The following is a 26,190-nucleotide window of genomic DNA, read 5'->3' on the forward strand; positions in this document are numbered from 1 at the left end:
TTCTGCTAGTCTGTAGATGTGGACTAGCTCACATCTGAACGGTTTGTTATGTCCACGTCAATTCATTACCTATCCCACAGTCATCTCCACACACAAACACACACACCTCGGCTTCGTTGCCATATAACACGCTTCGGGACACGATTTGAATGAAGCCGTTGTGTTAGCCACTCTGTCTGGAATGTTATACATACACGCACAGACACATCAAAATCATTCTCATTCAAAAAAGGCATATCCACGTTAACAAGAATCAATATAATCCATGATTGAAACAGAATGAACATATTTTTAGACCAATCACAACTTTTAATTTCATGACAATTTTCCAAGGCCAAATGACAAATAAATAAGGAGACATTTGCAAATAGCCCATGATGTCACAAGGCCAGTAACCCACGCTAAACGAGAAGGAAAAAGACCCACCCCAAAAAACTGGTCAATAACAAAGACCAAATAGGTTTAAATGAGGTTTTACACCTGCACAACTGATATATCTTTAGGAAATTTGATCATATTAACCCCTCCCCTTCCAACATATTTACTATGAGAAACAATACGAGCGGTCAAATTAATCTGTACACCAAACTTTGTTCCTTGTCTTAGGTACATCAGTAGTTAAAGTGGATGACTTCACTACTAAGACATGTAATGTATGTATATATGTATGTATGTACGTACGTACACTACTGTTCAAAAGTTTGGGGTCACTTAGAAATGTCCTTGTTTTTGAAAGAAAAGCATTTTTTTTGTCCATTAAAAAACATCAAATTGATTAGAAATACAGTGTAGAAATTGTTAATGTTGTAAATGACTATTGTAGCTGGAAACAGAGGCCTATTATCAGCAACCATCACTTCTGTGTTCCAATGGCACGCTGTGTTAGCTAATCCAAGTTTATCATTTTAAAAGGCTAATTGATCATTACAAAACCCTTTTGCAATTATTTTAGCACAGATGAAAACTGTTGTCCTGATTAAATAAGCAATAAAAAAACTGGCCTTTTTAGACTAGTTGAGTATCTGGGGCATCAGCATTTGTGGGTTTGATTACAGGCTCAAAATGGCCAGAAACAAAGACCTTTCTTCTGAAACTCATCAGTCTATTCTTGTTCTGAGAAATGAAGGTTATTCCATGCGAGAAATTGCCAAGAAACTGAAGATCTCGTACAACGCTGTGTACTACTCCCTTCACAGAACAGCGCAAACTGGCTCTAACCAGAATAATAGGAGGAATGGGAGGCCCCGGTGCCCAACTGAGCAAGAGGACAAGTACATTAGAGTGTCTAGTTTGAGAAACAGACGCCTGACAAGTCCTCAACTGGCAGCTTCATTAAATAGTATCTGCAAAACACCAATCTCAACATCAACAGTGAAGAGGCGACTCCGGGATGCTGGCCTTCTAGGGTTTTCTAATGATCAATTAGCCTTTTAAAATGATAAACTTGGATTAGCTAACAACGTGTCATTGGAACACAGGAGTGATGGTTGCTGATAATGGGCCTCTGTACACCTATGTAGATATTCCATAAAAAATCTGCCGTTTCCAGCTACAATAGTCATTTACAACATTAACAATGTCTACACTGTATTTTTGATCAATTTGATGTTATTTTAATGAACAAAATGTTTTGCTTTTCTTTCAAAAACAAGGACATTTCTAAGTGACCCCAAACTTTTGGACGGTAGTGTATGTATGTATGTATGTATGTATGTATGTATGTATGTATGTATGTATGTATGCATGCATGTATGTATGTATGTATGTATGATGTATGTATGTAACCTCAGAGAAACACTCAAGATAGCACTTAGTATATTCCTATGAACAAATCTTCTTAACCAATTGTAGCCTGGTATGGGATAGCAAAGCAACAGACTGGACAGACATTGGTTGGGAGTTGAATACAAAGAACCAATAAAATATCAGGAACTGTAAGAAGAACGGGAACCAGCCTGCACCTGGGTTCCTCATTCGTAACATTATCAGTGTTTTGGACTACTTCCCAAAACCGAGGGTCCTTTTCAAATGCTGAAATATCCCTTGTGCTAAATATAGAATATCCAAGCTGTTCCTCTTCTACGCTATATACTGTACATTGCTCATACACAGTAATTCATTTGCAGACAATACATATATGGCAGCCTATAATGTACGTGGAATTCCAAACGAAATTGGCCCAGAGATATTTATGATGCTTTTAATCTTCCTGAAATGAAATCAATAAAAAACGTAATTTTGTCTGGCACACCATTGACATCTGTATCCAAAATAATTATTGAGGAATACTCATTAAAAGTTGGGAAATGTGTGAAACGTTGGCCTTACCCGGGCCTTACCGTAAATGTCTCAAAAGTACCCTTTTTAATTTCGTTCAGTATTGGATATTATTTAAAAACAATATACTCTACAAGTACATAACATTTCCAGAGTGGTCGCTCTGCTACTTTTGAAAAGCCAATATTTTTTGGGAGCACCAAAAACACAGATAATGTGGGAACGGATTCAGAACTCCCTCTGCTGGTGATTCGCACAGTTGGTTAATGGCCTATAATGTCAACTCATGTATAAAATGGGTCATATATTCAAAAGGCCTGGGCAAAGACAAAATGTCATGAACTTTCCAACTTTAAAATCAACGATTTCAACTTTAAAAAGGTATGCCAAACCTCCTTACCCCAAAGTACCTTTCCAAGGATTACATATCTTTGGGCAAATCTCGTATGGAATTGCCCACATGACTTTATGCATGACTTCTCATCTTGGATTTGATATCTGAATACATTGTACGTCACAAATGTATATAGTGCATTCACAAGGAATCATGCAACCCAAACAACTTCCTGGAGACCTAACTCTGTTCACCTGTAGTGCCTTATTCTTCACCACTGTACTTTACTTTCACAAGGCCAAAATATTAGTCTTCATTACTATAATTGGTACAGTACTTTCACAATACAGAAAAATAAGTATGGAGTCATATTACTGCCAACAAATTTGAATGAACTCAAGATGATTGAATTCAGATGACATTTCTGTTGGCACTAATACCACACCATAGAGGCTATATGTTACTACTTCTACAACAATGTTTTCTGTCCTCTAGGTTTTCTTTCTACATTTAATTGGAAAGAGACAGGCCCGCACCCACACATTCATACACTGTGAAGGGGCTCTCTCTCTCTCTGTGCATTTTTCCTTTACATACTTTAGTTTTAGAAGTTGTATTTCCTATAAATATTGCACATTTAATCTGCATTTCATATTTCATCAATAAGAGTAACAGTAACTATAGGTATGACAAAGAAATGGGACAATCCATTACTGTAATACGAACAGGGGACATCAGAGTAGATAGGACTACCGTTGGATGACACAAACACACAGTCTGCCAAACAGCAACTAAAAAGGCAAACAGCTACAGATCTGGACTGGGATTCATTGGTTCTCCTAGAGACATCCATGCGGTACATAGGTCATCATTTTATGGAGTAAAATGGCAGGTTTAGGCCAATTTCAATAAAGACAATCCACGTGGTTTATGGAAGCAGATAGTCCAGGTGATAGCATGGTTTATGGAAGCAGATAGTCTAGGTGATAACATGGTTTATGGAAGCAGATAGTCCAGGTGATAACATGGTTTATGGAAGCAGATAGTCCAGGTGATAGCATGGTTTATGGAAGCAGATAGTCCAGGTGATATCATGGTTTATGGAAGCAGATAGTCCAGGTGATAACATGGTTTATGGAAGCAGATAGTCCAGGTGATAGCATGGTTTATGGAAGCAGATAGTCCAGGTGATAGCATGGTTTATGGAAGCAGATAGTACAGGTGATAGCATGGTTTATGGAAGCAGATAGTCCAGGTGATAGCATGGTTTATGGAAGCAGATAGTCCAGGTGATAGCATGGTTTATGGAAGCAGATAGTCCAGGTGATAGCATGGTTTATGGAAGCAGATAGTCCAGGTGATAGCATGGTTTATGGAGCCACAGACCTGGTTTAGCAGGATACTGTGTATGTAACATCGTTTTGCTGGAGGAAACATTGAAAGGTCACAGACTTCTACAGGTCAGGTGGGGTGGGCATGCAGCGGGCTTCACAGCGACATAGGGGACTTGGAACAAGCTCAGGGTCAGAGAACGCACACACACACCCAAACATCAGCACACGCACAAACCACACATGCACACATACACACCCCTGTAAATTTGGACATTATTATACAGATTATGTTTCAAAGATAAACCAGTGGCAGAGACTGCCTCCTACTGGTTAAGTGACAGAATAGAAATGAATAAGGGTCTCAGTAGGATTGGTGTCACATGCTGAGAACTTGCCCTTTAGGCACAGATCAAGGAACCAGCTTGTCCTCTCCCCATCCTAGCCTCAACCACAGGGAAGAGGAACTAAACTTCGATCAGCTTTATGGGGAAACTGCATCCCAATTCCCCGTAGCCCCCCTGGACACCTCACCATCATTACTAACCTGGTCCCAGATCATTTCTTGCCTTGGTCAACTCATGACGTCCCACAAATAGTCAAAGGAGGTGGCTAAAGTACAAACCGATCCAGGATCAGGCTACATTATAAGAAACAGGTTCCACCAGCCAACCCAGGCACATCACATCAGCCCATAGCCACACACAGGGGCACAGAGCAGGGAGGAGATTCCATCACTGGCACACTGTAACATAGGACTTCATCTAGTCAAGTCAGTAAACACATACTCTTCCATAGAATAGAAGCAACCTTCAGGACATAGAGGCAGATGAGGGAGAAGAATTTAGGAAATTCACATGGGGGGAAAAAGAAAGAAGAGGAAAACATGTTGTTTTAATGTCAGTTTGGTAACAGATAAATGAGAAACAAACCATTCAGAAAAATATAAGAATATAAGAAATAAGGAGAGCAAATAAAAAATGCGAGTTGTGTTCCAAAAATCTCATGGTTTCGCAAAACACTGATTTCTCTCAGACACAAGATGTTCATCGAATAGGTTTCGGAAACGAACCAAGACAAACCGATTACGTTAAAAAAAGAAAAATAACAAAACATGAACAAAACATCACCACATCCTAAAACATTTATACAATAAAAGAGATCCCTGCATAGATTCAAACCTGGATGTGGAACGTTTAAACCGAAGGGCCTCATTTTTCAGAGTCGTATTCATTAGTGCACAACATAGCAAAACATTTCTTGTTGGACAAGTTCAGGTAGTCCCTCCCTGTTTCAGTCAGTTTTCTTCCGTTTGATGCCTAATGAACACGATCCAGGCCACATTCACACAAAAACCATCCTTTCTACTATCAGGTGTCTGGACTACACACAGAGGCCGAAGACCATGCTAGACAGAGGTTAGGAGAGAGAAGGGAAGGAGAAAAAAAAGGAGAGGAGTGCAGGAGTGGGACAAGACTAACGTGTCATTTTCCGTGTCTCAGCCGAGTCACGCCATGATGACAGCGTCGTCATAGCAACACACAGACCCCTAAAAACTTTTGGCGAAGACAAGCAACCGATGTTGCTCCAACTGGCTTGGCCCCTCTGTCTTTTGTCTTGGGAAGAAGGGGGGGGGGGGGGGGGGGCTGTGTCTGTTTGTGTGTAACTTGCCGTCGTACATTCTCTCCAGTTTTCTTGTCATCTAGATAGCGTTTGTTAGATTCCTTGCGTATGTCTGTGTGTGTGTTACTTGCCACCGTACATTCTCTCGATGTCTTCCTGATAGTGTGATTTGAGCTCCTTGCGTTTGAGTTTGAATGCGTCGGTCACCAGGCCAGTCTCCGGTGTCCAGGGCTCTGCACTCAGACGGATCTTCCTAGGGATCTCAAAGCGCTCCAGTTTGGCTGTGGGGGGGAAACAACACCGGACTTTAGAGACGAATGCATGGGCTGGGGTTGAGAAATACAAGTCAACGCTAGGGCCAAAAAGATGGAGAAACAGTACTCATATGTTACAACCAGAATCCTCTATTCCTCCCTCCATCCGTCTCTCATCGTCCTCTCCATCCCTCCATCCTACCTGACAGAGCGGCCTCTGTGATGACGTGGAGAACGTCTCTCTCCATGTCAGGGTTGTTACAGATCTCCTCCCAGCTGCCCCGTAACCCTCTCTGCTCCGCCAGCGCCATCAAATGCTTCTGATTGGGCACCACAAAGCCAATCACGTACGACTGGTCACTGGGACGGAGAGAGTTAAGGAAATGGAGAGATAATATAGTGTTATTGTTAAATTTAGACAACACAGTTGATTTGTATAATTCCTTTTTATATTATTATCATCATCATTCTAGTTATTATTATAATGAAAGGCAAAGATGGAGAGAGAAAGACGGGCCAGAATAGGATGAAGGATAGAGAGAGCAATGAGTCGAAAAGACAAAGAGAGAGACAGGAGAGAAGTAGAAAGTGGGTGACAGACAGCAGATGGAGACATTGTGACTAGAGACAGAACAAGTTGACAAGGAGAAACAGACAATCAATGTTTTGTACTGAGTGTACAAAACATTAAGAACACCTGCACTTTCCATGACAGACTGGCCAGGTGAAAGCTATGATCCCTTATTGATGTCACCTGTTAAATACACTTCATCGTGTAGTTGAGGCAAAGGAGACAGGTTAAGAAGGATTTTTAAGCCTTGAGACAATTGAGACATGGATTGTGTCTGTGCGTCATTCAGAGGGTGAATATTTAAGTCCCTTTAACGGGGTATGGTAGTAGGTGCCAAAGGGCACCATTTTGTGTCGTGAAGAGGGCACGACAAAACAGTCCCCTCAGGAGACTGAAAAGATTTGGCATGGGTCCTCAGATCCTCAAAATGCTCTACAGCTGCACCATGGAGAGCACCCTGACTGGTTGCATCACTGCCTGGTATGGCAACTGCTCGGCCTCCGACCGCAAGGCACTACAGAGGGTAGTGCGAACGGCCCAGTGGGGCCAAGCTTACTGCCATTCAGGACCTCTATACCAGGCGGTGTCAGAGGAATGCCCTAAACATTGTCAAAGACTCCAGCCACCCTAGTCAGAGACTGTTCTCTCTGCTACCACACGGCAAGCGGTACCGGAGCGCTAAGTCGAGGTCCAAGAGGCTTCTAACCAGCTTCTACCCCCAAGTCATAAGACTCCTGAACATCTCATCAAATGGCTACCCAGACTATTTGCATTGCCCCCTCTTTTACACCGCTGCTATTCTCTGTTATTATCTATGCAGTCATTTTAATAACTCTACCTGCATGTACATATTACCTCAATTACCTTGACTAACTAGTGCCCCTTGTATATAGTCTCGCTATTGTTATTTTACTGCTGCTTGTTACTTTTATTTCTTATTCTTATTTTTTAAACTGCATTGTTGTTGAGGGGCTTGTAAGTAAGCATTTCACTGTAAGTATTCACCTGTTGTATTCGGCGCATGTGACTAATACAACTTGATTTGAGAACTGCAATGCTGATGGGTTTTTCACACTCAACAGTTTCCCGTGTGTATCAAGAATGGTCCACCATCCAAAGGACATCCAGCCAACTTGACACAACTGTGGGAAGCATTGGAGTCAACATGGGCCAGCATTCCTGTGTGACGCTTTCGTTCTTAATGTTAGCACGGTGTTCTTAATGTTTTGTACACTCAGTGTTATAGAGACTCCAGTCACCCGAGCGGTATATAATATGGGCATTGTTACCTGTTTGCGTAGGCACAGATGTTGTCTACGAAAGGGCAGTTCTTCAGCATGGCCTCCACCTTCCCCAGAGACACATACTCCCCAGCCTGGAGCTTCACCAGATCCTTCTTACGGTCTACACAGAAGGAACACAATGATTGCTAAGGTAGATTAATATACAGCTGCCTTTGGGAGGAATTTATCTGTCGTTTATATATGCAAATCCTTTCATATTTGATTGTTTTTGACAGAGACGAGTATGAAGTGAAGTGGATACAGAGAGAAGGGGAGGAGTATGACTGGTAGATTCGTATCCACGCAGACAAGGGAATCATCCTCTATGTGCCCGAGGGCGGTGGCTTTAACCACAAGGTCACCCTCAGTTAACTGTACGGGTCTGAATTGTTAGTTCACCTGCAGAAAATTTGGAGGATCTGGCGCTTTCATCCTGACTCGTATGCATTTAAATCCACAGATAGACAGACAAAATATCATAGGGCTCTCTCTGAAAACAGGTCTTTTTTCTGGGCTGCTCACCGATAATCTTGAGGCACCCGTCTGGGTGAAACTCCCCGATGTCTCCTGTACAGAACCAGCGCTGGCCGTTGCTGTCCACGAAGAAGTCCTCGCGGTTCTTCACCTCGTTCTTGTAGTAACCCATAGTCACGTTGGGCCCGCCGATTACAATCTCCCCTCTCGGGTGTGGCTTGTCTGTGCTGTAGTAACCGCCTGGAGAAGATCAGGAGAAGAGGTCTATGCCCAAAGCATCTTCAGCCCCACGTCCATCCCTACCAATATAACTATCATCCACCCTAGCCCCCAACCCCACTCACCTCCACCCTCCCAGCCCTCCCCCTAATATCCCTGATTCTGCAGTCCCAGTGCTATGGAGGGACTCACCCTCCTCCCAGTCCTTGAGGGTGATCTCGGAGCAGATCAGAGGAGCGCCAACCCGACCTGTGCGATAGTCCCACACTGACAAATAGAGAGAGGAAAAAATACACGTGAGAACGACAAAGCATATCACATTACTGTGTACAATCACCTGGCTTTCTCTATTGTGCCCCCATTCCTCTCTTCCATCAGGCAGCAGAAGTCTACACATTTCCTTCTCTTTTACCCTCCCTCCCTTCTTCTTGGACCTACCGCCTCCACCCACCCTCCCTCACCAGCTCCGCAGGTCTCGGTGAGGCCGTAGCCCCGGCTGACTTCCTCCTTCCCGTCCCCTTCACTCCGTTCCATCCCCCTTACTCATCCCTCCCTTCCCTCTCTCCTTCCCGCTCTCTTACTCTCGCTGATGGTGCCAGCTCCGCAGGTCTCGGTGAGGCCGTAGCCCTGGCCCACGGGACAGCAGAGGCAGATGTTCATGAAGCGCTGGGTGGCGGCGGAGAGGGGCGCTCCGCCTGACAACAGTACCCTCATGTGACCCCCCAACAACGAGCGCACTTTCCTAAACACCAGACTGGAGAGAGAGGGAGAAAAAGAGGATGACAGTGAGTCAGAGGATGAGAATAACACCAAGATAAACAACAAGTCATTCATAATAACCTCTGTGTGAACCTTAGGTTTCTGTTTAACGCAGGAACCGGCCACAGCAATATTCGAGAATGTCGGTGTGTGAGTCTCCATTAAGGCTGTTGTGTTGCATTTTTGCATATGCATAGGCCTATATATGAGCCCAAGCCTGAAAAAAACCCAGAATTAAAATAATGATTATGACATTCGTTATACAATACATAGCCTACCGCATATTACGCACCGCAGAAAAACATCAAAAAATGATTTAAGACTTCTTTAATTGGTCTAGCCTACATTCCAAAATTAAACAAATTCTAGTAATCGCCTTTGATTGTAGACTGTATTAATATGCATACTGGATGGACTGGTTACCTTATGCTATGATCCAACATTTCTATCCATGAGTCTGGGAGAGAACGTAGAGGCCTAGGCAATGTTGTTGGTTCATTGATTGTGCAGGGCGGCTTACAGTTCACCTACAATAGTGAATTTGTATTTGATTTTGAATAGCCTAGTAATAGAGAATGTTTTATATTTCATCATTAATTGGGTGATACATTACCTTTAGCTACAGAATATCTCACCACCGTGCGTTTCCATCTCCTCCCCTCTCTCCTTCATTCCTTTCTCAAGCGCGCAGAGAGAGGGGCCGTCGACAGTTTAATTAAATACTCTATATTTCATTGTGACAACATGTTATTTTCGATGTTCTCGAACAGATTTCACTAGGTTTCCTAAATGAAGTACTTTAGTCGTATCATGAGGCCCATTACATGTTTTGATTTATAAGACATTCTAAGGTTTGTATCTCTCACAAGTAAAGTTGCCAAATAACTCAATCTAGCGTATAGGACCTGTTTCAAATTATCACTTTTACGCTCTACATTGCCTTCATATGCGTACTCGCTCCGGAATGGGAAAAATATCCCTTCTATTTTATTCAGCCAAGTTCAATGATATTCTTCTAACCATTAAATATTATAATATAAAATAATGGCACGGGACTTAAAGGCATAAGTCAGCTAAACCAACAAGCCTACAGCCAACAGGAAAACATACAGTTAGACCAACTCATATTCTGTCCTTCTCATATACATTTTCTTCATTATGTTTCTTTAGAGCTGCCTAAATGAAATACTGGATATATTGTGATGGTGAATATTAAATAGATTTATTAGACTTTTTAAATGTAGATGTTCCAAAGGCACATCAGCGGCTCGTATGAGCAGGGGCCTGGAGATGCTAAATGTGTTTATGTTAATTAGGGTCAATTACCGTGAGACCGGCGGTCTTTTGCATGACAATAACCGGCTGACAAAATGTCATGACCGCCACAGTGATAGTTCAACCTCCTGGAGACTCTCCATCAATCATTACCCATTGACTGTGTGTGTGTGTGTGTTACAGGTGTGTGTATGACCTGTCACAGAGCGGGGTCTTGTAGCCCTTGGTGATCTGTTCCATCTTATAGTTGTAGGCCAACACAAACAGGGTTCTCTGCACACTGCTCATCTCCTCCACCTTGGTCATCACATTCTTATAGATCCGATCCATGATCTCCTACAGGAGGGAGAACGAGGGACAGGGAAGGAAAGAGAACAAAACACAACTTCAATTTAAAAAATAATAATAATAAATTCTGTGCATGTCTTACTCGGGTATATATATATACTACAGCAGCTTTAGTGCTTACCGGTACAGCAGCCATGAGTGTAGGTTTTAGAACACTGGTGTCTCCTTTACTGCCCTTCTTAATCTTAGTCGACTGGGGAGGAAGAGAGGAGAGAGAGATGGATCAGACTAGGAGTAGAGCACAGCTAGGCCTGTTCTCTAATAGAGGGTTTCTACATACCGCGTTGTGTTGTTGTGCCTTGGCTTTCTGTCTGTCTGTCTGTCTGTCTGTCTGTCTGTCTGTCTGTGTGTCTGTGTGTCTGTGTGTCTGTGTGTCTGTGTGTCTGTGTGTCTGTGTGTCTGTGTGTGTGTTCACCTGGTCTGCTAGCGTCTGTGGGGAGGAGTATCCGATGCAGCAGCCGTGAGAGATACACACCATCTCTGCACTCAGCTCTAGAACATGGGCCAGCGGCAGGTACCCAATATAGGTGTCTGTCTCACTTCACGAACGGAAACAAAAAACATTTTATTCAACTGCCAAACATACAGAAACTATATAAATATGGAATCATGTAGTAACCAAAAAAAAATGTTAAACAAATCAAAATATAGTACATATTTGAGATTCCTCAAAGTAGCCAGCCTTTTCCTTGACAGCTTTGCACACACTTGGCGTTCTCTCAACCAGCTTTAGTCACCTAGAATGCATTTCAATTAACAGGTGTGCCTTTCTTTCCTTCTTAATGCCTTTGAGTAAATCAGTTGTGTTGTGACAAGGTAGGGATGGAATACATAAGATGGTCTTTTACTAAATAGGGCTAAGTCCATATTATGGCAAGAACAGCTCAAAAAAGCAAAGAGAAATGACAGTCCATCATTACTTTAAGACAATACGGAAAATGTCAAGAACTTTGAAAGTTTCTTCAAGTGCTGTCGCAAACACCATCAAGCGCTATGATGAAACTGGCTCTTATAAGGACCGCCACAGGAATGGAAGACCCAGTTACCTCTGCTGCAGAGGATAAGTTCATTAGAGTTACCGGCCTCAGATTGCAGACCAAATAAATGCTTCACAGAGTTCAAGTAACAGACATATCTCAACACCAACTGTTCAGAGGAGACTTTGTGAATCAGGCCTTCATGGTCGAATTGCTGCAAAGAAACCACTACTAAAGGACACCAATAAGAAGAAGAGACTTGCTTGGGCCAAGAAACACGAGCAATGGACATTAGACTGGTGGAAATCTGTCCCTTGGTCTGATGAGTCCAAATTTGAGATTTTTGGTTCCAACCGCCGTGTCTTTGTGAGATGCAGAGTAGGTGAACGGATGATCTCCTCATGTGTGGTTCCCACCCTGAAGCATGGAGGAGGTGGTGCTTTGGTGGTGGTGCTTTGCTGGTGACGCTGTCGTGCTTTATTTAGAATTCAAGGCACACTGAAGGAAAAGCAGCCAACAAGTGCTCAGCTTATGTGGGAACTCCTACTCAACCACCAACTTACTTTCTATGGCCTTGTCTCAGGATGGTAAATTGGTGGTTGAATATATCCCTCTAGTAGTGTGGGGGCTGTGCTTTGGCAAAGTGGGTGGGGTTATATCCTTCCTGTTTGGCCCTGTCCGGGGGTATCATCGGATGGGGCCACAGTGTCTCCTGACCCCTCCTGTCTCAGCCTCCAGTATTTATGCTGCAGTAATTTATGTGTTGTTAGTCTCTCTCTCTCTCTCTCTCTCTCTCTCTCTCTCTCTCTCTCTCTCTCTCTCTCTCTCTCTCTCTCTCTCTCTCTCTCTCTCTCTCTCTCTCTCTCTCTCTCTCTCTCTCTCTCTCTCTCTCTCTCTCTCTCTCTCTCTCTCTCTCTCTCCTCTCTCTCTCTCTCTCTCTCTCTCTCTCTCTCTCTCTCTCTCTCTCTCTCTCTCTCTCTCTCTCTCTCTCTCTCTCTCTCTCTCTCTCTCTCTCTCTCTCCTCTCTCTCTCTCTCTCTCTCTCTCTCTCTCAGGACCTGAGCCCTAGGACCTGAGCCCTAGGACTGAGCCCTAGGACTGAGCCCTAGACCTGAGCCCTAGGACCTGAGCCCTAGGACCTGAGCCCTAGGACCTGAGCCCTAGGACCTGAGCCCTAGGACCTGAGCCCTAGGACCTGAGCCCTAGGACCTGAGCCCTAGGACCTGAGCCCTAGGACCTGAGCCCTAGGACCTGAGCCCTAGGACCTGAGCCCTAGGACCTGAGCCCTAGGACCTGAGCCCTAGGACCTGAGCCCTAGGACCATGCCTCAGGACTACCTGGCATGATGACTCCTTGTTGTCCCCAGTCCACCTGGCCGTGCTGCTGCTCCAGTTTCAACTGTTCTGCCTGCGACTATGGAACCCTGACCTGTTCACCGGACATGCTACCTGCTGTTTTTAACTCTCTAGAAACCGCAGGAGAGGTAGAGATACTCTTAATGATCGGCTATGAAAAGCCAACTGACATTTACTCCTGAGGTGCTGACTTGCTGCACCCTTGATAACTACTGTGATTATTATTATTTGACCATGCTGGTCATTTATGAACATTTGAACATCTTGGCCATGTTCTGTTATAATCTCCACCCGGCACAGCCAGAAGAGGACTGGCCACCCCACATAGCCTGGTTCCTCTCTAGGTTTCTTCCTAGGTTTTGGCCTTTTTCCTAGCCACCGTGCTTCAACACCTGCATTGCTTGCTGTTTGGGGTTTTAGGCTGGGTTTCTGTACAGCACTTTGATATATCAGCTGATGTAAGAAGGGCTATATAAATAAATGTGATTTGATTTGAAGACTGTTGGAAAAACATTCCTCAAGAAGCGGGTTGAGAAAAAGCCCAAGAGCGTGCAAAGCTGTCATCAAGGCAAAGGGTGGCTACTTAAAAGAATCTCAAATAAAAAATATATTTTGATTTGTTTAACACTTTTTTGCTTACTACATGATTCCATATGTGTTATTTCATAGTTTTTATGCCTTCACTATTATTTTACAATGTAGAAAATAACCCTTGAATGAGGAGGTGTCCAAACTTTTGACTGGTACTAATATAGAGAAGAGAAGAAAGGACATGAAGAGCAGGACACTCAGAGATATTCATGAGATGAGAGAGAAGGAGAAAGAAAGAGATACGTTTACATTCTGTAGGGGAAATGGTGGCAGATAGAAAGAGGGAGAGAAAGAGATATTAAGAGATAGAAAGAGAGAGAGAGAGAGGGAGAAAGAGAGAGATAGCAAATGAATGAGGAAAAGAGATATTAAGAGAGAGAGATAGAAAGAGAGAGAGAGATAGCGAATGAATGAGGAAAAGAGAAAAGGAGAAAAACAGTGATCAGGGCACACAGGGGGGGAAGAGAGTGGCAGTGAGAGAGAGTGAATAGTCAAAAACAATTAGCAGTCATTCTAGAAGACACCATAGTTCTCTGTACGTACTCCAGGTCTGGGATGCGCTCTGCCATGCCTGTGACGCCCGCGATGATGTTGCTATGGGAGATCATGACGCCCTTGGGGATGCCCGTGGAGCCGCTGGTGTACATGATGACAGCGATGTCAGAGGGCAGGGGCCGCCGGCGCGCCACCGCCACTACGCAGAGAGAGAGACAGAGAGAAGGGGAGGCAGCAGGGAAGTTAAAAAGGTCACAGAAAGACTTTTGGGTCAGAACATTGCACAATGCGGGAGCATCAGAGAACGGCTATTGATCTGTCTTTCAAGAGAGGGCATGCACATAGCACAGGGCTAATACAATCTGATAGGATATGACAGAGAGGGCTATTCAGGTACAAAAAACTATGATTACCGAGTCAGACAACACGTAGACCCAAACACACACACACACACCCCTCACACACACACACCCACGCTCTCCCTCCTTACTGTTGTCGGGTCTGGAGCCCAGCTCTTGCACGGCGTCCATGTTGTGGACCATGATGCCACGGGGGAAGCCGGGCCAACTGGTTGGCTTACTGTCCACCACGATGATGTGCTGCAGCCGAGGCACCTCCAACAGAATGTCCTGGGAGGAGATGGCAGGAGGAGAGGGAGGAGAGAGGGGGAGAGAATGTAGCTATTGACTGGAGATTGCAGTTGGACTGCTTAGAATCAATGTAGTCTATGATCTACAAATCATCTCACATTCCAAATAACGGCTCATTATGCCATTAAGACTAGCAATTCTACGCATTGCCTTGTACAAACGGATCCCCTCTAACACACTGAATGTCAACACTTAATTAGACTGTCTGCTCAAGGACTGTAATGCAAGTGGGCAAGTGTTCCAATGCATATTTATGGGTGAAAACTATTCAAAATGTAGTCATGCTTTTAAATAAATAAATAATATGTATATATAAATAAACATATATATAAATAAACATATATAAACATATATATAAATATATATGCAAGACTATTTAAAATGTGGGAAAATTGTATTACCTGGCTTGTATTACCTGGCTGGAGTGTGTACTGTCTCATATGGCATTGCAGGAAGTGATCAGGACAAGGCGAGCAGAGCCTACCTTGAGACGGCTGTGTAGCAGGTCTTTGCTGGTGATGATGTGGGTGATCTCAGTCTCGTTCAGACCGTGGGCAATGGCCGCTCCGCCCAGAGTGGAGTACAACGTCACCACTGGCAGAATGACACAGACTGGAGTTAGAGATTCATTGTGTGTGTGCGGCGTGTTGCTATAGTGTTTGTTGCTATAGTGTGTGTGTTGCTATAGTGTGTGTGCTGCTATAGTGTGTGTATTGCTATAGTGTGTGTGCTACTGTCTAACATAAACACTCACATGGGAAGTTGTATATGAAGCAGGCCTGTGCTGCTATCATCCACTCAGCCCTGGTCTCACAGAAGATGGCGATGTTACACTGAGGCCTCTGGCCCAGCGCGGCCAGCCCACTGCCAAAACACACTGCTGCCTGGTAGGTCTCCTCATACGACATCCACTGATACTCCCCCAGGATCACCTAGAGATAACACAACCATATACACTTAACTAAACACTAATATACTGCTGCTTGGTAGGCCTCCTCGTACGACATCCATTTATACCCCCCCAGGATCACCTTCAAACCCACACACACTCACTGGTAATATATTGGGACAGATTGGTAGGCTGTGGACATCTGAGGGGTGGAATTAAGATTAGAAGGATTGGTTGATTTGATCTTGGAGTCTAGTACAAATAGGAAGAGGCTATATGTAGACAGCGCAGGGCTGTCCCCGACTACCTGTCTATTGGTCTACATTTTAAATACATGGATCTTTCCATAGACACCACCTATGTGTTTGAATAAGCTTGTCTGATGCTTTAGTCACACTGTTTGATTAAATAATTAAGACACACTAATGACTCAAGAGGAAAACCGATGGCCACGCGGTGTTACATTTTATTTTGAATGACAGCGAGTGCCTGTGTGACTGAGTAATGTTGTCGCTCTCTCTCCTCCCTGCAGCAGTGAACAAGCACCACAGCAAGTGTTTATCGAGCTGTCCGTGCTGAAGCTGCACCATCATTACAGCCATTTGGTTCCTTACTTGATTCTCTGACTGAAAAGTTATGTTGCCAAAATCCCTCATTCCCTATTCCCTCAACTCTTGCCGTCTTCACGTGACACATGGTTATAATGTTTCCCTAAGTCTAAAAATTGCTGTTACATTGTACAACCTTCAATGTTATGTCATCATTATGTACAATTCTGGCAAATTAATTACGGTCTTTGTTAGGAATAAATGGACTTCACACAGTTCGCAATGAGCCAGGCGGCCCAAACTGCTGCATATACCCTGACTGCTTGCACGGAACGCAAGAAGTGACAATTTCCCTAGTTATAAGAAATTCATGTTAGCAGGCAATATTAACTAAATATGCAGGTTTAAAAATATATACTTGTGTATTGATTTTAAAGAAAGGCGTTGATGTTTATGGTTAGGTACATTGGTGCAATGTGCTTTTTTCGACAGTGCTTTTTTCGCAAATGCGCTTGTTAAATCATCACCCGTTTGGCGAAGTAGGCTGTGATTCAATGAGAAATGAACAGGCACAGCATCGATTATATGCAACGCAGGACACGCTAGATAAACGAGTAATATCATCAACCATGTGTAGTTAACTAGTGATTATGTTAAGATTGATTGTTTTTTATAAGTTTAATGCTTGCTAGCAACTTACCTTGGCTTCTTGCTGCCCTCGCGTAACAGGTAGTCAGCCTGCCATGCAGGCACCTCGTGGACGTCAATGGAAGGCAGGTGGTTAGAGCGTTGGACTAGTAACCGGAAGGTTGCAAAAACGAATCGACCATTCCGATTAATCGGTCGACCTCTACACTCTTCTGGGAAGGCTTTTCACTAGATGTTGGAAGATGGCTTGGGGGGGGGACTTGCTTCCATTTAGCCACAAGAGCATTAGTGAGGTTGAGCACTGATGTTGGGCGATTAGGCCTGGCTCGCAGTCTGCGTTCGAATTCATCCCAAAGGTGTTCGATGGGGTTGAGGTCAGGGATCGGTGAAGCTAGTCAAATCAAATCAAATGTATTTATATAGCCCTTCTTACATCAACTGATATCTCAAAGTGCTGTACAGAAACCCAGCCGAAAACTCCAAACAGCAAGCAATGCAAGTTCTTCCACACCAATCTTGACAAACCATTTCTGTATGGACCTTGCTTTGTGCACAGGGGCATTGCTGAAATCGTCTAGAACGTCATTGTACGCTGTAGTGTTAGGATTTCCCTTCACTGGAACTAAGGGGCCTAGCCAGAACAATTCAAAACCGCCCCAGGCCATTATTCCTCCTCCACCAAACTTTACAGTTGGCACTGTGCATTGGGGCAGGTAGCGTTCTCCTGGCATCCGCCAAACCCAGATTTGTCTTCGAACTGCCAGATGGTGATGCGTGATTCATCACTCCAGAGTCCAATGGCGGCAAGCTTCCAGCCGACGGTTGGCATTGTGAATGATGATCTTAGGCTTGTGTGCCGCTGCTCGGCCATGGAAACCCATTTCATGAAGCTCCCGACGAACAGTTATTGTGCTGACGTTGTTTCCAGAGGCAGTTTGGAACTCGGTAGTTAGTGTTGCAACCGAGAACAGATTTTTATTCGCTACGCGCTTCAGCACTCGCCGGTACCGCTCTGTGAGCTTGTATGGCCTACCACTTTACGGCTGAGCCGTTGTTGATCCTAGACGTTTCCACTTCACAATAACAGCACTTACAGTTAACAGGGGCAGCACAAGCAGGGCAAAAATATGACAAACTGACTTGTTGGAAAGGTGGCATCCTATGACGATGTCACGTTGAAAGTCACTGAGCTCTTCAGTAAGGCCATTCTACTGCCAATGTTTGTCTATGGAGATTGCATGACTGTGTGCTCGATTTTATACACATGTCAGCAATGAGTGTGGCTGAAATAGCCGAATCCACTATTTGAAGGGCTGTCCACATACTTTAGTATATATATGATGTATATACGGATGATTTATAAAGCCAGGCACATTAAACCGTTAGGCTATTGATTATATACCTAATTAGATTGGGGTTTCCTCTCTCCTTAATTTTCTTAGACAATTAAGGCAAGGGTTGTTTTCTCGTCTCCTCACACCGCTGCTGCCTCCGTCGCATTGTTCTCAACACCAATATGCTGGATAACTTTGCTATTGTGCACAAAGCAACATATAGGGAAAGGCGCCAATTCAACGGGGCACTGAAGAATATGTTTCAGAGCCGCGGACAGCAACCGCTATTCAATGTGGGAGAGGCGCATTTGTTATCAAATAATATTATATTTATTAGTGTTGCATCATTATTCATACATAATATAACCATACACAATTTCAGTAGCATCTTAAGAGTGATGGATTGTGCCATCCCCATGGCCTCCGCAATGGATTAGTCCACTGAGGCAGGTGAGAAACAGGCGGGTGTCTTGTGCACCATAAAAAAACTGAAAAGAAATCTCGGTCGGCCAACAGCCTATTGACTGAATAATCGACTAACTGAGGTCAGCCGTATTTGTGAAGACCAGTGACAAAAATATAGTAGTCAGGCTGTAACACAACAAAATGTGGATGAAGTCAAGTGGTGTGAATACTTTCTGAAGGCACAGCATATTTTAAATTGTAATGTTTTTCCACCAGGTCCTCCAACCAGGGTAGGCGATGGTAGAGGCAAAAAAAAGGGGATCAGAAATTATGCAATTAGTGATATTTTATAGACTCATCTGTCTGCTAGTTTCATAGCTGACCCCAAAAACTAAAAATAACATTGTTAATACTAGAAGTATGCACCACTAAACTGTCACACACACCGATGTCTGGTAGGTCTCCTTGTACGACAGTATTACCCCAGAATTACCTATAAAAACAAGCTGCCTTCAAACAGGGTTAGACAGTGCCATCTAATGTCCTCCTACTGCAACCATAGCAAAGAGGCCTTTCTCATACACAACGTAAACAAATTATACAGTGCCTTTGGAAAGTATTCAGACCACTTGACTTTTTCCACATTTTGTTACGTTACAGCCTTATTCTAAAATGGATTAAATTGTTTTGACTAGTCTCCCAGTCCCTGCAGCTGAAAAACATCCCCACAGCCTGATGCTGCCACTACCATACTTCACCGTAGGGATGGTGCCAGGTTCCCTCCAGACGTGACATTTGGCATTCAGGCCAAAATAGTTCAATCTTGGTTTCATCAGACCAGAGAATCTTGTTTCTCGTGGTCTGAGAGACTTTAGGTGCCTTTTGGCAAACTCCAAGCGGGCTGTCATGTGGCTTTTACTGAGGAGTGGCTTCCATCTGGCCACTCTACCGTAAAGCCCTGATTGGTGGAGTGCTGCAGAGATGGTTGTCCTTCTGGAAGGTTCTCCCATCTCCAGAGAGGAACTTTAGAGCTCTGTCAGAGTGACCATCGGGTTCTTGGTCAACTCCCTGACCAATGCCGTTCTCCCCTGATTGCTCAGTTTGGCTGGGCGGCCAGCTCTAGGAAGAGTCTTGGTGGTTCCAAACGTCTTTCATTTAAGAATGATGGAGGTAACTGTGTTCTTGGGACCTTCAATGCTGCAGACATTTTTAGGTAACCTTCCCCAGATCTATGCTTCGACACAATGCTGTCTTTGAGCTCTACGGACAATTCCTTCGACCTAATGGCTTGGTTTTTGCTCTGACATGCACTGTTAACTGTGGGACCTTACATAGAGACAGGTGTGTGACTTTCCAAATCATGTCAAATCAATTGAATTGACCACAGGTGGACTCCAATCAAGTGGTAGAAACATCTCAACGATGATCAATGGAACAGGATGCACCTGAGCTCAATTTCAAGTCTCATAGCAAAGGGTCTAAATACTTATATAAATAAGGTATTTCTGTTTTTTATTTTTAAGAAATGGGTTATTGTGTGTAGATTGCTGAGGATTTTTATTTATTTCATCCCTTTTAAAATAAGGCTGTAACGTAACAAAATGTGGAAAAGGTCAAGGGGTCTGAATACTTTCCAAAGGCACTGTATGAAGAAAGATAATTAAATCCACTTTTCTCCCTCTTCCTCACCTTCTTGAAGACCTTCCCGTTGGGTTGGAGCTCGTCCTCCTCGCTCAGCACCTCTCTCGTGCCCAGGCAGTTCCTCTCTGGGAACCTGGCTGCTCCATGCTCCATCACCTTGTCCAGGGTGTCCACTCCTGGGTGCAAGGAAGACACCAGCTTCTGCTGGCTACCATCCTCATGGTTGGTCGCCCGGTAAGGGCCCGCCGGGCGACCGCTCACTGACCGTGCCTTGACCCGCCGCGCCCGGTCTAGGTTGGCTCCAGCGCCCGAGAGCAGGTACCAGGGCAGGAAGGTGATGACAGAGTAGACCCAGACAACCGAGCGGAAGACCTGCAGCAGCAGTGGGTTCATGTCCTCTTTTAGTTTCATCTTGGATGTCAGGGGTCAAGGGTCACTGGGTGGAGTCTGAGTTGAGGTGGGTGGGTGGAGCAGGAAGTGTGAGGGATACACCCCAACACTTCTTTTGAAAACTGATTGTGTTCCTTCTCATGCACAGGTGGTTCCTCTGATAGATCCGCTTGATGGATGGACTGACAGACAGCTTGGTTTCAGAGTCAGCTCACCTGTATTGAGAGAACAGAAAACACTTTAGAGATGAAGACAGGCATAGCAGAGAGGGAGGGAGGGATAGACAGCGCAAATGCATTTTAAAAAATGAAACACATTAGTAATGTACCACTTTGTTAGACCACCCAACAACGAATTTAGGCTACATGGCTCTAATCTCCTTGGAATAATAGTCAAAATAGGCAAGCAGTGTAATCTCCATCAGACCAGGATTCTCTCGAAAGAACGTAAGAGGGCCGCTGCGCCCCCTTGTGGATTGGGCTGCACCACTATGTCATTTTTTAAATAATAATTAAAACACACCAGGGGTCGCGTTAGCATTCAAAAGTCTGCATTTTCAAAACACAGACCCGCCAAAAAGCTGCATTTTAATAGATTCACCTGCCCTCTAATTAAACAAGTGGACAATAAATACATGGGTCCACTCAGTGTTCTAGAGTGCAGGAAAATCCGGGTCAGTTCAAGAGGGTGCTATGTGAAAACATAGTGTTATTATAATCACATTCAATAATCATTCATCTGAACGATAATATAGCCTCAATATGCAAGTACTCAACTTTGTTGAAAAACAAATGCTATAAGTGCGTAGGAAAAATGACAAGCTCGCGACACTCATCTGAATAAATCATTATAAATAAGATTTTTTATTTTATTTCATTCTTCGATGTAACCACAATGTAACAAAAAAATCGAACACTGCTTCGAACATTAGCAAACAAACTAGTGTGAAAACGGCCACATAAAATTGTCAACGTAAAATGTGCTCTTAATCTCTTACTTCCTCATCTCCCACACCATCCCCCACAGACAGGCAGAGAGCGAGTGGTCTGGAGGATGGATGAGACGTTTTGGAACGAGTCTATTTAAATCTAAAAAGTTGGAACTTGAAATGTAATCTCTCTTGGTCAATACACCTGCGTTCTCAGAAGGCAACAAGTTTTTCTGGGGGGGGGTTCTGCTTGAAAAACGCTAAATTCTGCGTTAACGCAATCCCTGCAATATAGTACAGTAGAGTAAAGAAAAGCAGAGTATGGTTCAGTACAGTAGAGTATATTACATTATACTGTACTCTATACGTGTGCTCTACTTTTCTTTACTATACTATTCTGTGTTCTACTGTAATGTACTCTACTGTACTGCGCTACACTGCAACTGTGGGTTGGGACTACTATGATTTCCCATTGTAGCCAATTCAATTGAAGTCATTCTGTCACAGATTTTTCGGTCACCGATTTGGTAACAGTGATGCATTTTAATCACTTAGTAATTCATAAACAAAACTGTAATCAGTAAAGACATGTTTTATTTATTTTTTAAATTTAACCCATCCACCACCCCCACCTCCTTGGAGTACAAATATCTTTGTTTGTCGGCCGACATCAGCCTTTCACAGAAATATCTGTATCGGTCTTTTTTACGCAGATAAAGTACTGATATTACATACATAGAATAAACAAATACATCTGCTGATTTGCTGTCATTATTAGAAATGTTCAACGGTTGCCAGAAGAGGGCGCTCTACATGCTGCTCATTGAACATCATTCAGCCCTAGGTAACAATATGAGAGAGAGAGAGTAGGCATGGTGGTCTGAAGGTGAGTAGCTTGCCCTGTCCTCATCACATTCTCACTTAGCTAACGGTAACTGGCTAGCTAGCCAGCAAGGTAGTTAGCGATCTAGCCAGCAAGGTAGTTAGCTTAGCTATCTAGCTAGCAAGCAATTTGTGCTACGTACACTTAAAGTCGGAAGTTTACATACACCATGGCCAAATACATTTAAACTCAAGTTTTTCACAATTCCTGACATTTAATCCTAGTAGAAATTCCATGTCTTAGGTCAGTTAGGATCACCACTTTATTTTAAGAATGTGAAATGTCAGAATAATAGTAGAGAGAATGATTTAATTCAGCTTTTATTTATTTCATCACATTCCCAGTGGGTCAGAAGTTCACTCAATTAGTATTTGGTAGCATTGCCTTTAAATTGTTTAACTTGGGTCAAACGTTTTGGGGAGCCTTCCAAAAGCTTCCCACAATAAGTTGGGTGAATTTTGGCCCATTCCTCCTGACAGAGCTGATGTAACTGAGTCAGGTTTGTAGGCCTCCTTGCTCACACACGCTTTTTCAGTTCTGCCCACAAATTGTCTTTAGGATTGAGGTCAGGGCTTCGTGATGGCCACTCCAATACCTTGACTTTGTTGTCCTTAAGCCATTTTGCCACAACTTTGGAAGTATGCATGGGGTCATTGTCCATTTGAAAGACCCATTAGCGACCAAGCTTTAACCTACTGACTGATTTCTTGAGATGTTGCTTCAATATATCCACATCATTTTACATCCTCATGATTCCATCTATTTTGTGAAGTGCACCAGTCCCTCCTGCAGCAAAGCACCCCACAACATGATGCTGCCACCCCTGTGCTTCACGGTTGAGATGGTGTCCTTCGGCTTGCAATCATCCCCCTTTTTCCTCCGAACATAACGATGGTTATTATGGCCAAACAGTTCCATTTTTGTTTCATCAGACCAGAGGACATTTCTCCAAAAGTACGAGCTTTGTCCCCATGTGCAGTTGCAAACCGTAGTCTGGCTTTATTATGGCGGTTTTGGAGCAGTGGCTTCTTCCTTGCTGAGCGGCCTTTCAGGTTATGTCGATATAGGACTTGTTTTACTGTGGATATAGATACTTTTGTACCTGTTTCCTCCAGCATCTTCACGAGGTCCTTTGCTGTTGTTCTGGGATTGATTTGCACTTTTCGCACCAAAGTACGTTCATCTCTAGGAGACAGAACACGTCTCCTTCCTGAGCAGTATGACGGCTGCGCCGTCCCATGGTGCTTATACTTGCGTACTATTGTTTGTACAGATGAACGTGGTACATTCAGGCGTAATTGCTGCCAAAGGAGCTTCAACAAAGTACTGAGCAAAGGGTCTGAATACTTATGTAAATTAGATATTTCAGTTAACCTGTTAAAAACCTGTTTTTGTTTTGTCATTATTGGGTATTGTGTGTAGATTGATGAGGGGGGAAAAATGACTCAACCCATTTTAGAATAAGGCTGTAACGTAACAAAATGTGGAAAAGTGAAGGGGTCTGAATAATTTCCGAAGGCACTGTATATAGGCTGCATGGTGCGACTATAGACTATTGATGATTTGAAAAAGTAGCAAAAAATGCTTGTGCTCCTTCGTTTTCACCCATCAGACTATTCTCAATTTAATCTTGTCTTTACTAATATGTCAAATGTGTTTTGATAGAGAATGGGCCATTATCGAATGGGCTGGAAACGAGGCAGGGGAAAAAATACATGTCATCTGTACGTAATCCAATAGCGAATGGAGGCCGCACGCTTTCACGCCGGTCTGTTTTCCAATGATGCTACTTGGGTTTTATAGCGGAGCATGTGCTTAATATGAGCAGCTGAGAAATAAATAACACTTACTTCACTCCTCACATCAACCCCTGTTTGAAGAGCATGGTCTCACTGCCCGACAGGTGATATTCCTGTTTGAAGAGCATGCTCTCACTGCCCGACAGGTGATATTCCTGTTTGAAGAGCATGCTCTCACTGCCCCGACAAGTGATATTCCTGTTTGAAGAGCATGCTCTCACTGCCCGACAGGTGATATTCCTGTTTGAAGAGCATGCTCTCACTGCCCGACAGGTGATATTCCTGTTTGAAGAGCATGCTCTCACTGCCCCGACAAGTGATATTCCTGTTTGAAGAGCATGCTCTCACTGCCCCGACAAGTGATATTCCTGTTTGAAGAGCATGCTCTCACTGCCCGACAGGTGATATTCCTATTTGAAGAGCATGCTCTCACTGCCCGACAGGTGATATTCCTGTTTGAAGAGCATGCTCTCACTGCCCGACAGGTGATATTCCTATTTGAAGAACATGCTCTCACTGCCCCGACAGGTGATATTCCTGTTTGAAGAGCATGCTCTCACTGCCCCGACAGGTGATATTCCTGTTTGAAGAGCATGCTCTCACTGCCCGACAGGTGATATTCCTGTTTGAAGAGCATGCTCTCACTGCCCCGACAGGTGATATTCCTGTTTGAAGAGCATGCTCTCACTGCCCCGACAGGTGATATTCCTGTTTGAAGAGCATGCTTTCACTGCCCCGACAGGTGATATTCCTGTTTGAAGAGCATGCTCTCACTGCCCCGACAGGTGATATTCCTGTTTGAAGAGCATGCTCTCACTGCCCCGACAGGTGATATTCCTGTTTGAAGAGCATGCTCTCACTGCCCCGACAGGTGATATTCCTGTTTGAAGAGCATGCTCTCACTGCCCCGACAGGTGATATTCCTGTTTGAAGAGCATGCTCTCGCTGCCCCGACAGGTGATATTCCTGTTTGAAGAGCATGCTCTCACTGCCCCGACAGGTGATATTCCGGTTTGAAGAGCATGCTCTCACTGCCCCGACAGGTGATATTCCTGTTTGAAGAGCATGCTCTCGCTACACCGACAGGTGATATTCCTGTTTGAAGAGCATGCTCTCACTGCCCGACAGGTGATATTCCTGTTTGAAGAGCATGCTCTCACTGCCCCGACAAGTGATATTCCTGTTTGAAGAGCATGCTCTCACTGCCCCGACAGGTGATATTCCTGTTTGAAGAGCATGCTCTCGAGCCCCGAGAACCAGGCCATTAGGACCTGATGGAGGAACAATAGAGCCCTGAGTACCAGGCCATTAGGACCTGATGGAGGAACAATAGAGCCCTGAGAACCAGGCCATTAGGACCTGATGGAGGAACAATAGAGCCCTGAGAACCAGGCCATTAGGACCTGATGGAGGAACAATAGAGCCCTGACTACCAGGCCATTAGGACCTGATGGAGGAACAATAGAGCCCTGAGTACCAGGCCATTAGGACCTGATGGAGGGACAATAGAGCCCTGAAAACCAGTCCATTAGGACCTGATGGAGGGACAATAGAGACCTGAGTACCAGGCCATTAGGATCTGATGGAGGGACAATAGAGACCTGAGTACCAGGCGATTAGGACCTGATGGAGGAACAATAGATCCCTGAATACCAGACCATTAGGACCTGATGGTAGTTAGCAAGTTGGGTACTAGCAAAGCATGTCCAGAGTGCATAAAAGGGTATTACCGTGACTCAGTCACATGGCATTTTACTGCGGTCATGACCCATGACTGCCGGTGTGGCGGTAATATGTTCCCGCAACAGCCCTATTCACAACTAGGATTGGGTTATAGATAACAAATTGAGACTGAGCTTTGTTACTATCCTGATAATAACTGCAGGCAAGACTTGATCTAGATTTCCTCC

General features: G+C 44.0%; 1 protein-coding gene across 1 annotated transcript in view; it reads right to left on the reverse strand.

Annotated features, from left to right (window-relative positions):
* Positions 1 to 286: 286 nt before the first annotated feature.
* Positions 287 to 26,190, reverse strand: part of LOC129814179 (fatty acid CoA ligase Acsl3-like) — a 29,928-nt gene continuing 4,024 nt past the window's right edge. The window contains exons 2-15 of the mRNA XM_055867075.1: positions 20,329 to 20,880; positions 15,570 to 15,747; positions 15,300 to 15,409; positions 14,656 to 14,794; positions 14,214 to 14,364; positions 11,164 to 11,287; positions 10,870 to 10,941; positions 10,597 to 10,736; positions 8,948 to 9,120; positions 8,559 to 8,633; positions 8,196 to 8,387; positions 7,680 to 7,794; positions 6,022 to 6,179; positions 287 to 5,846 (exon numbers count right to left, since the gene is read on the reverse strand). Of these exons, the coding sequence (XP_055723050.1) occupies positions 5,689 to 5,846; positions 6,022 to 6,179; positions 7,680 to 7,794; positions 8,196 to 8,387; positions 8,559 to 8,633; positions 8,948 to 9,120; positions 10,597 to 10,736; positions 10,870 to 10,941; positions 11,164 to 11,287; positions 14,214 to 14,364; positions 14,656 to 14,794; positions 15,300 to 15,409; positions 15,570 to 15,747; positions 20,329 to 20,691 (2,148 nt within the window). The 5' untranslated portion in view covers positions 20,692 to 20,880 and the 3' untranslated portion in view covers positions 287 to 5,688. The remainder of the gene's footprint in view (positions 5,847 to 6,021; positions 6,180 to 7,679; positions 7,795 to 8,195; positions 8,388 to 8,558; positions 8,634 to 8,947; positions 9,121 to 10,596; positions 10,737 to 10,869; positions 10,942 to 11,163; positions 11,288 to 14,213; positions 14,365 to 14,655; positions 14,795 to 15,299; positions 15,410 to 15,569; positions 15,748 to 20,328; positions 20,881 to 26,190) is intronic.

This window comes from Salvelinus fontinalis, chromosome 17 (assembly GCF_029448725.1).
Source record: "Salvelinus fontinalis isolate EN_2023a chromosome 17, ASM2944872v1, whole genome shotgun sequence".
Classification (NCBI taxonomy): Eukaryota; Metazoa; Chordata; class Actinopteri; order Salmoniformes; family Salmonidae; genus Salvelinus; species Salvelinus fontinalis.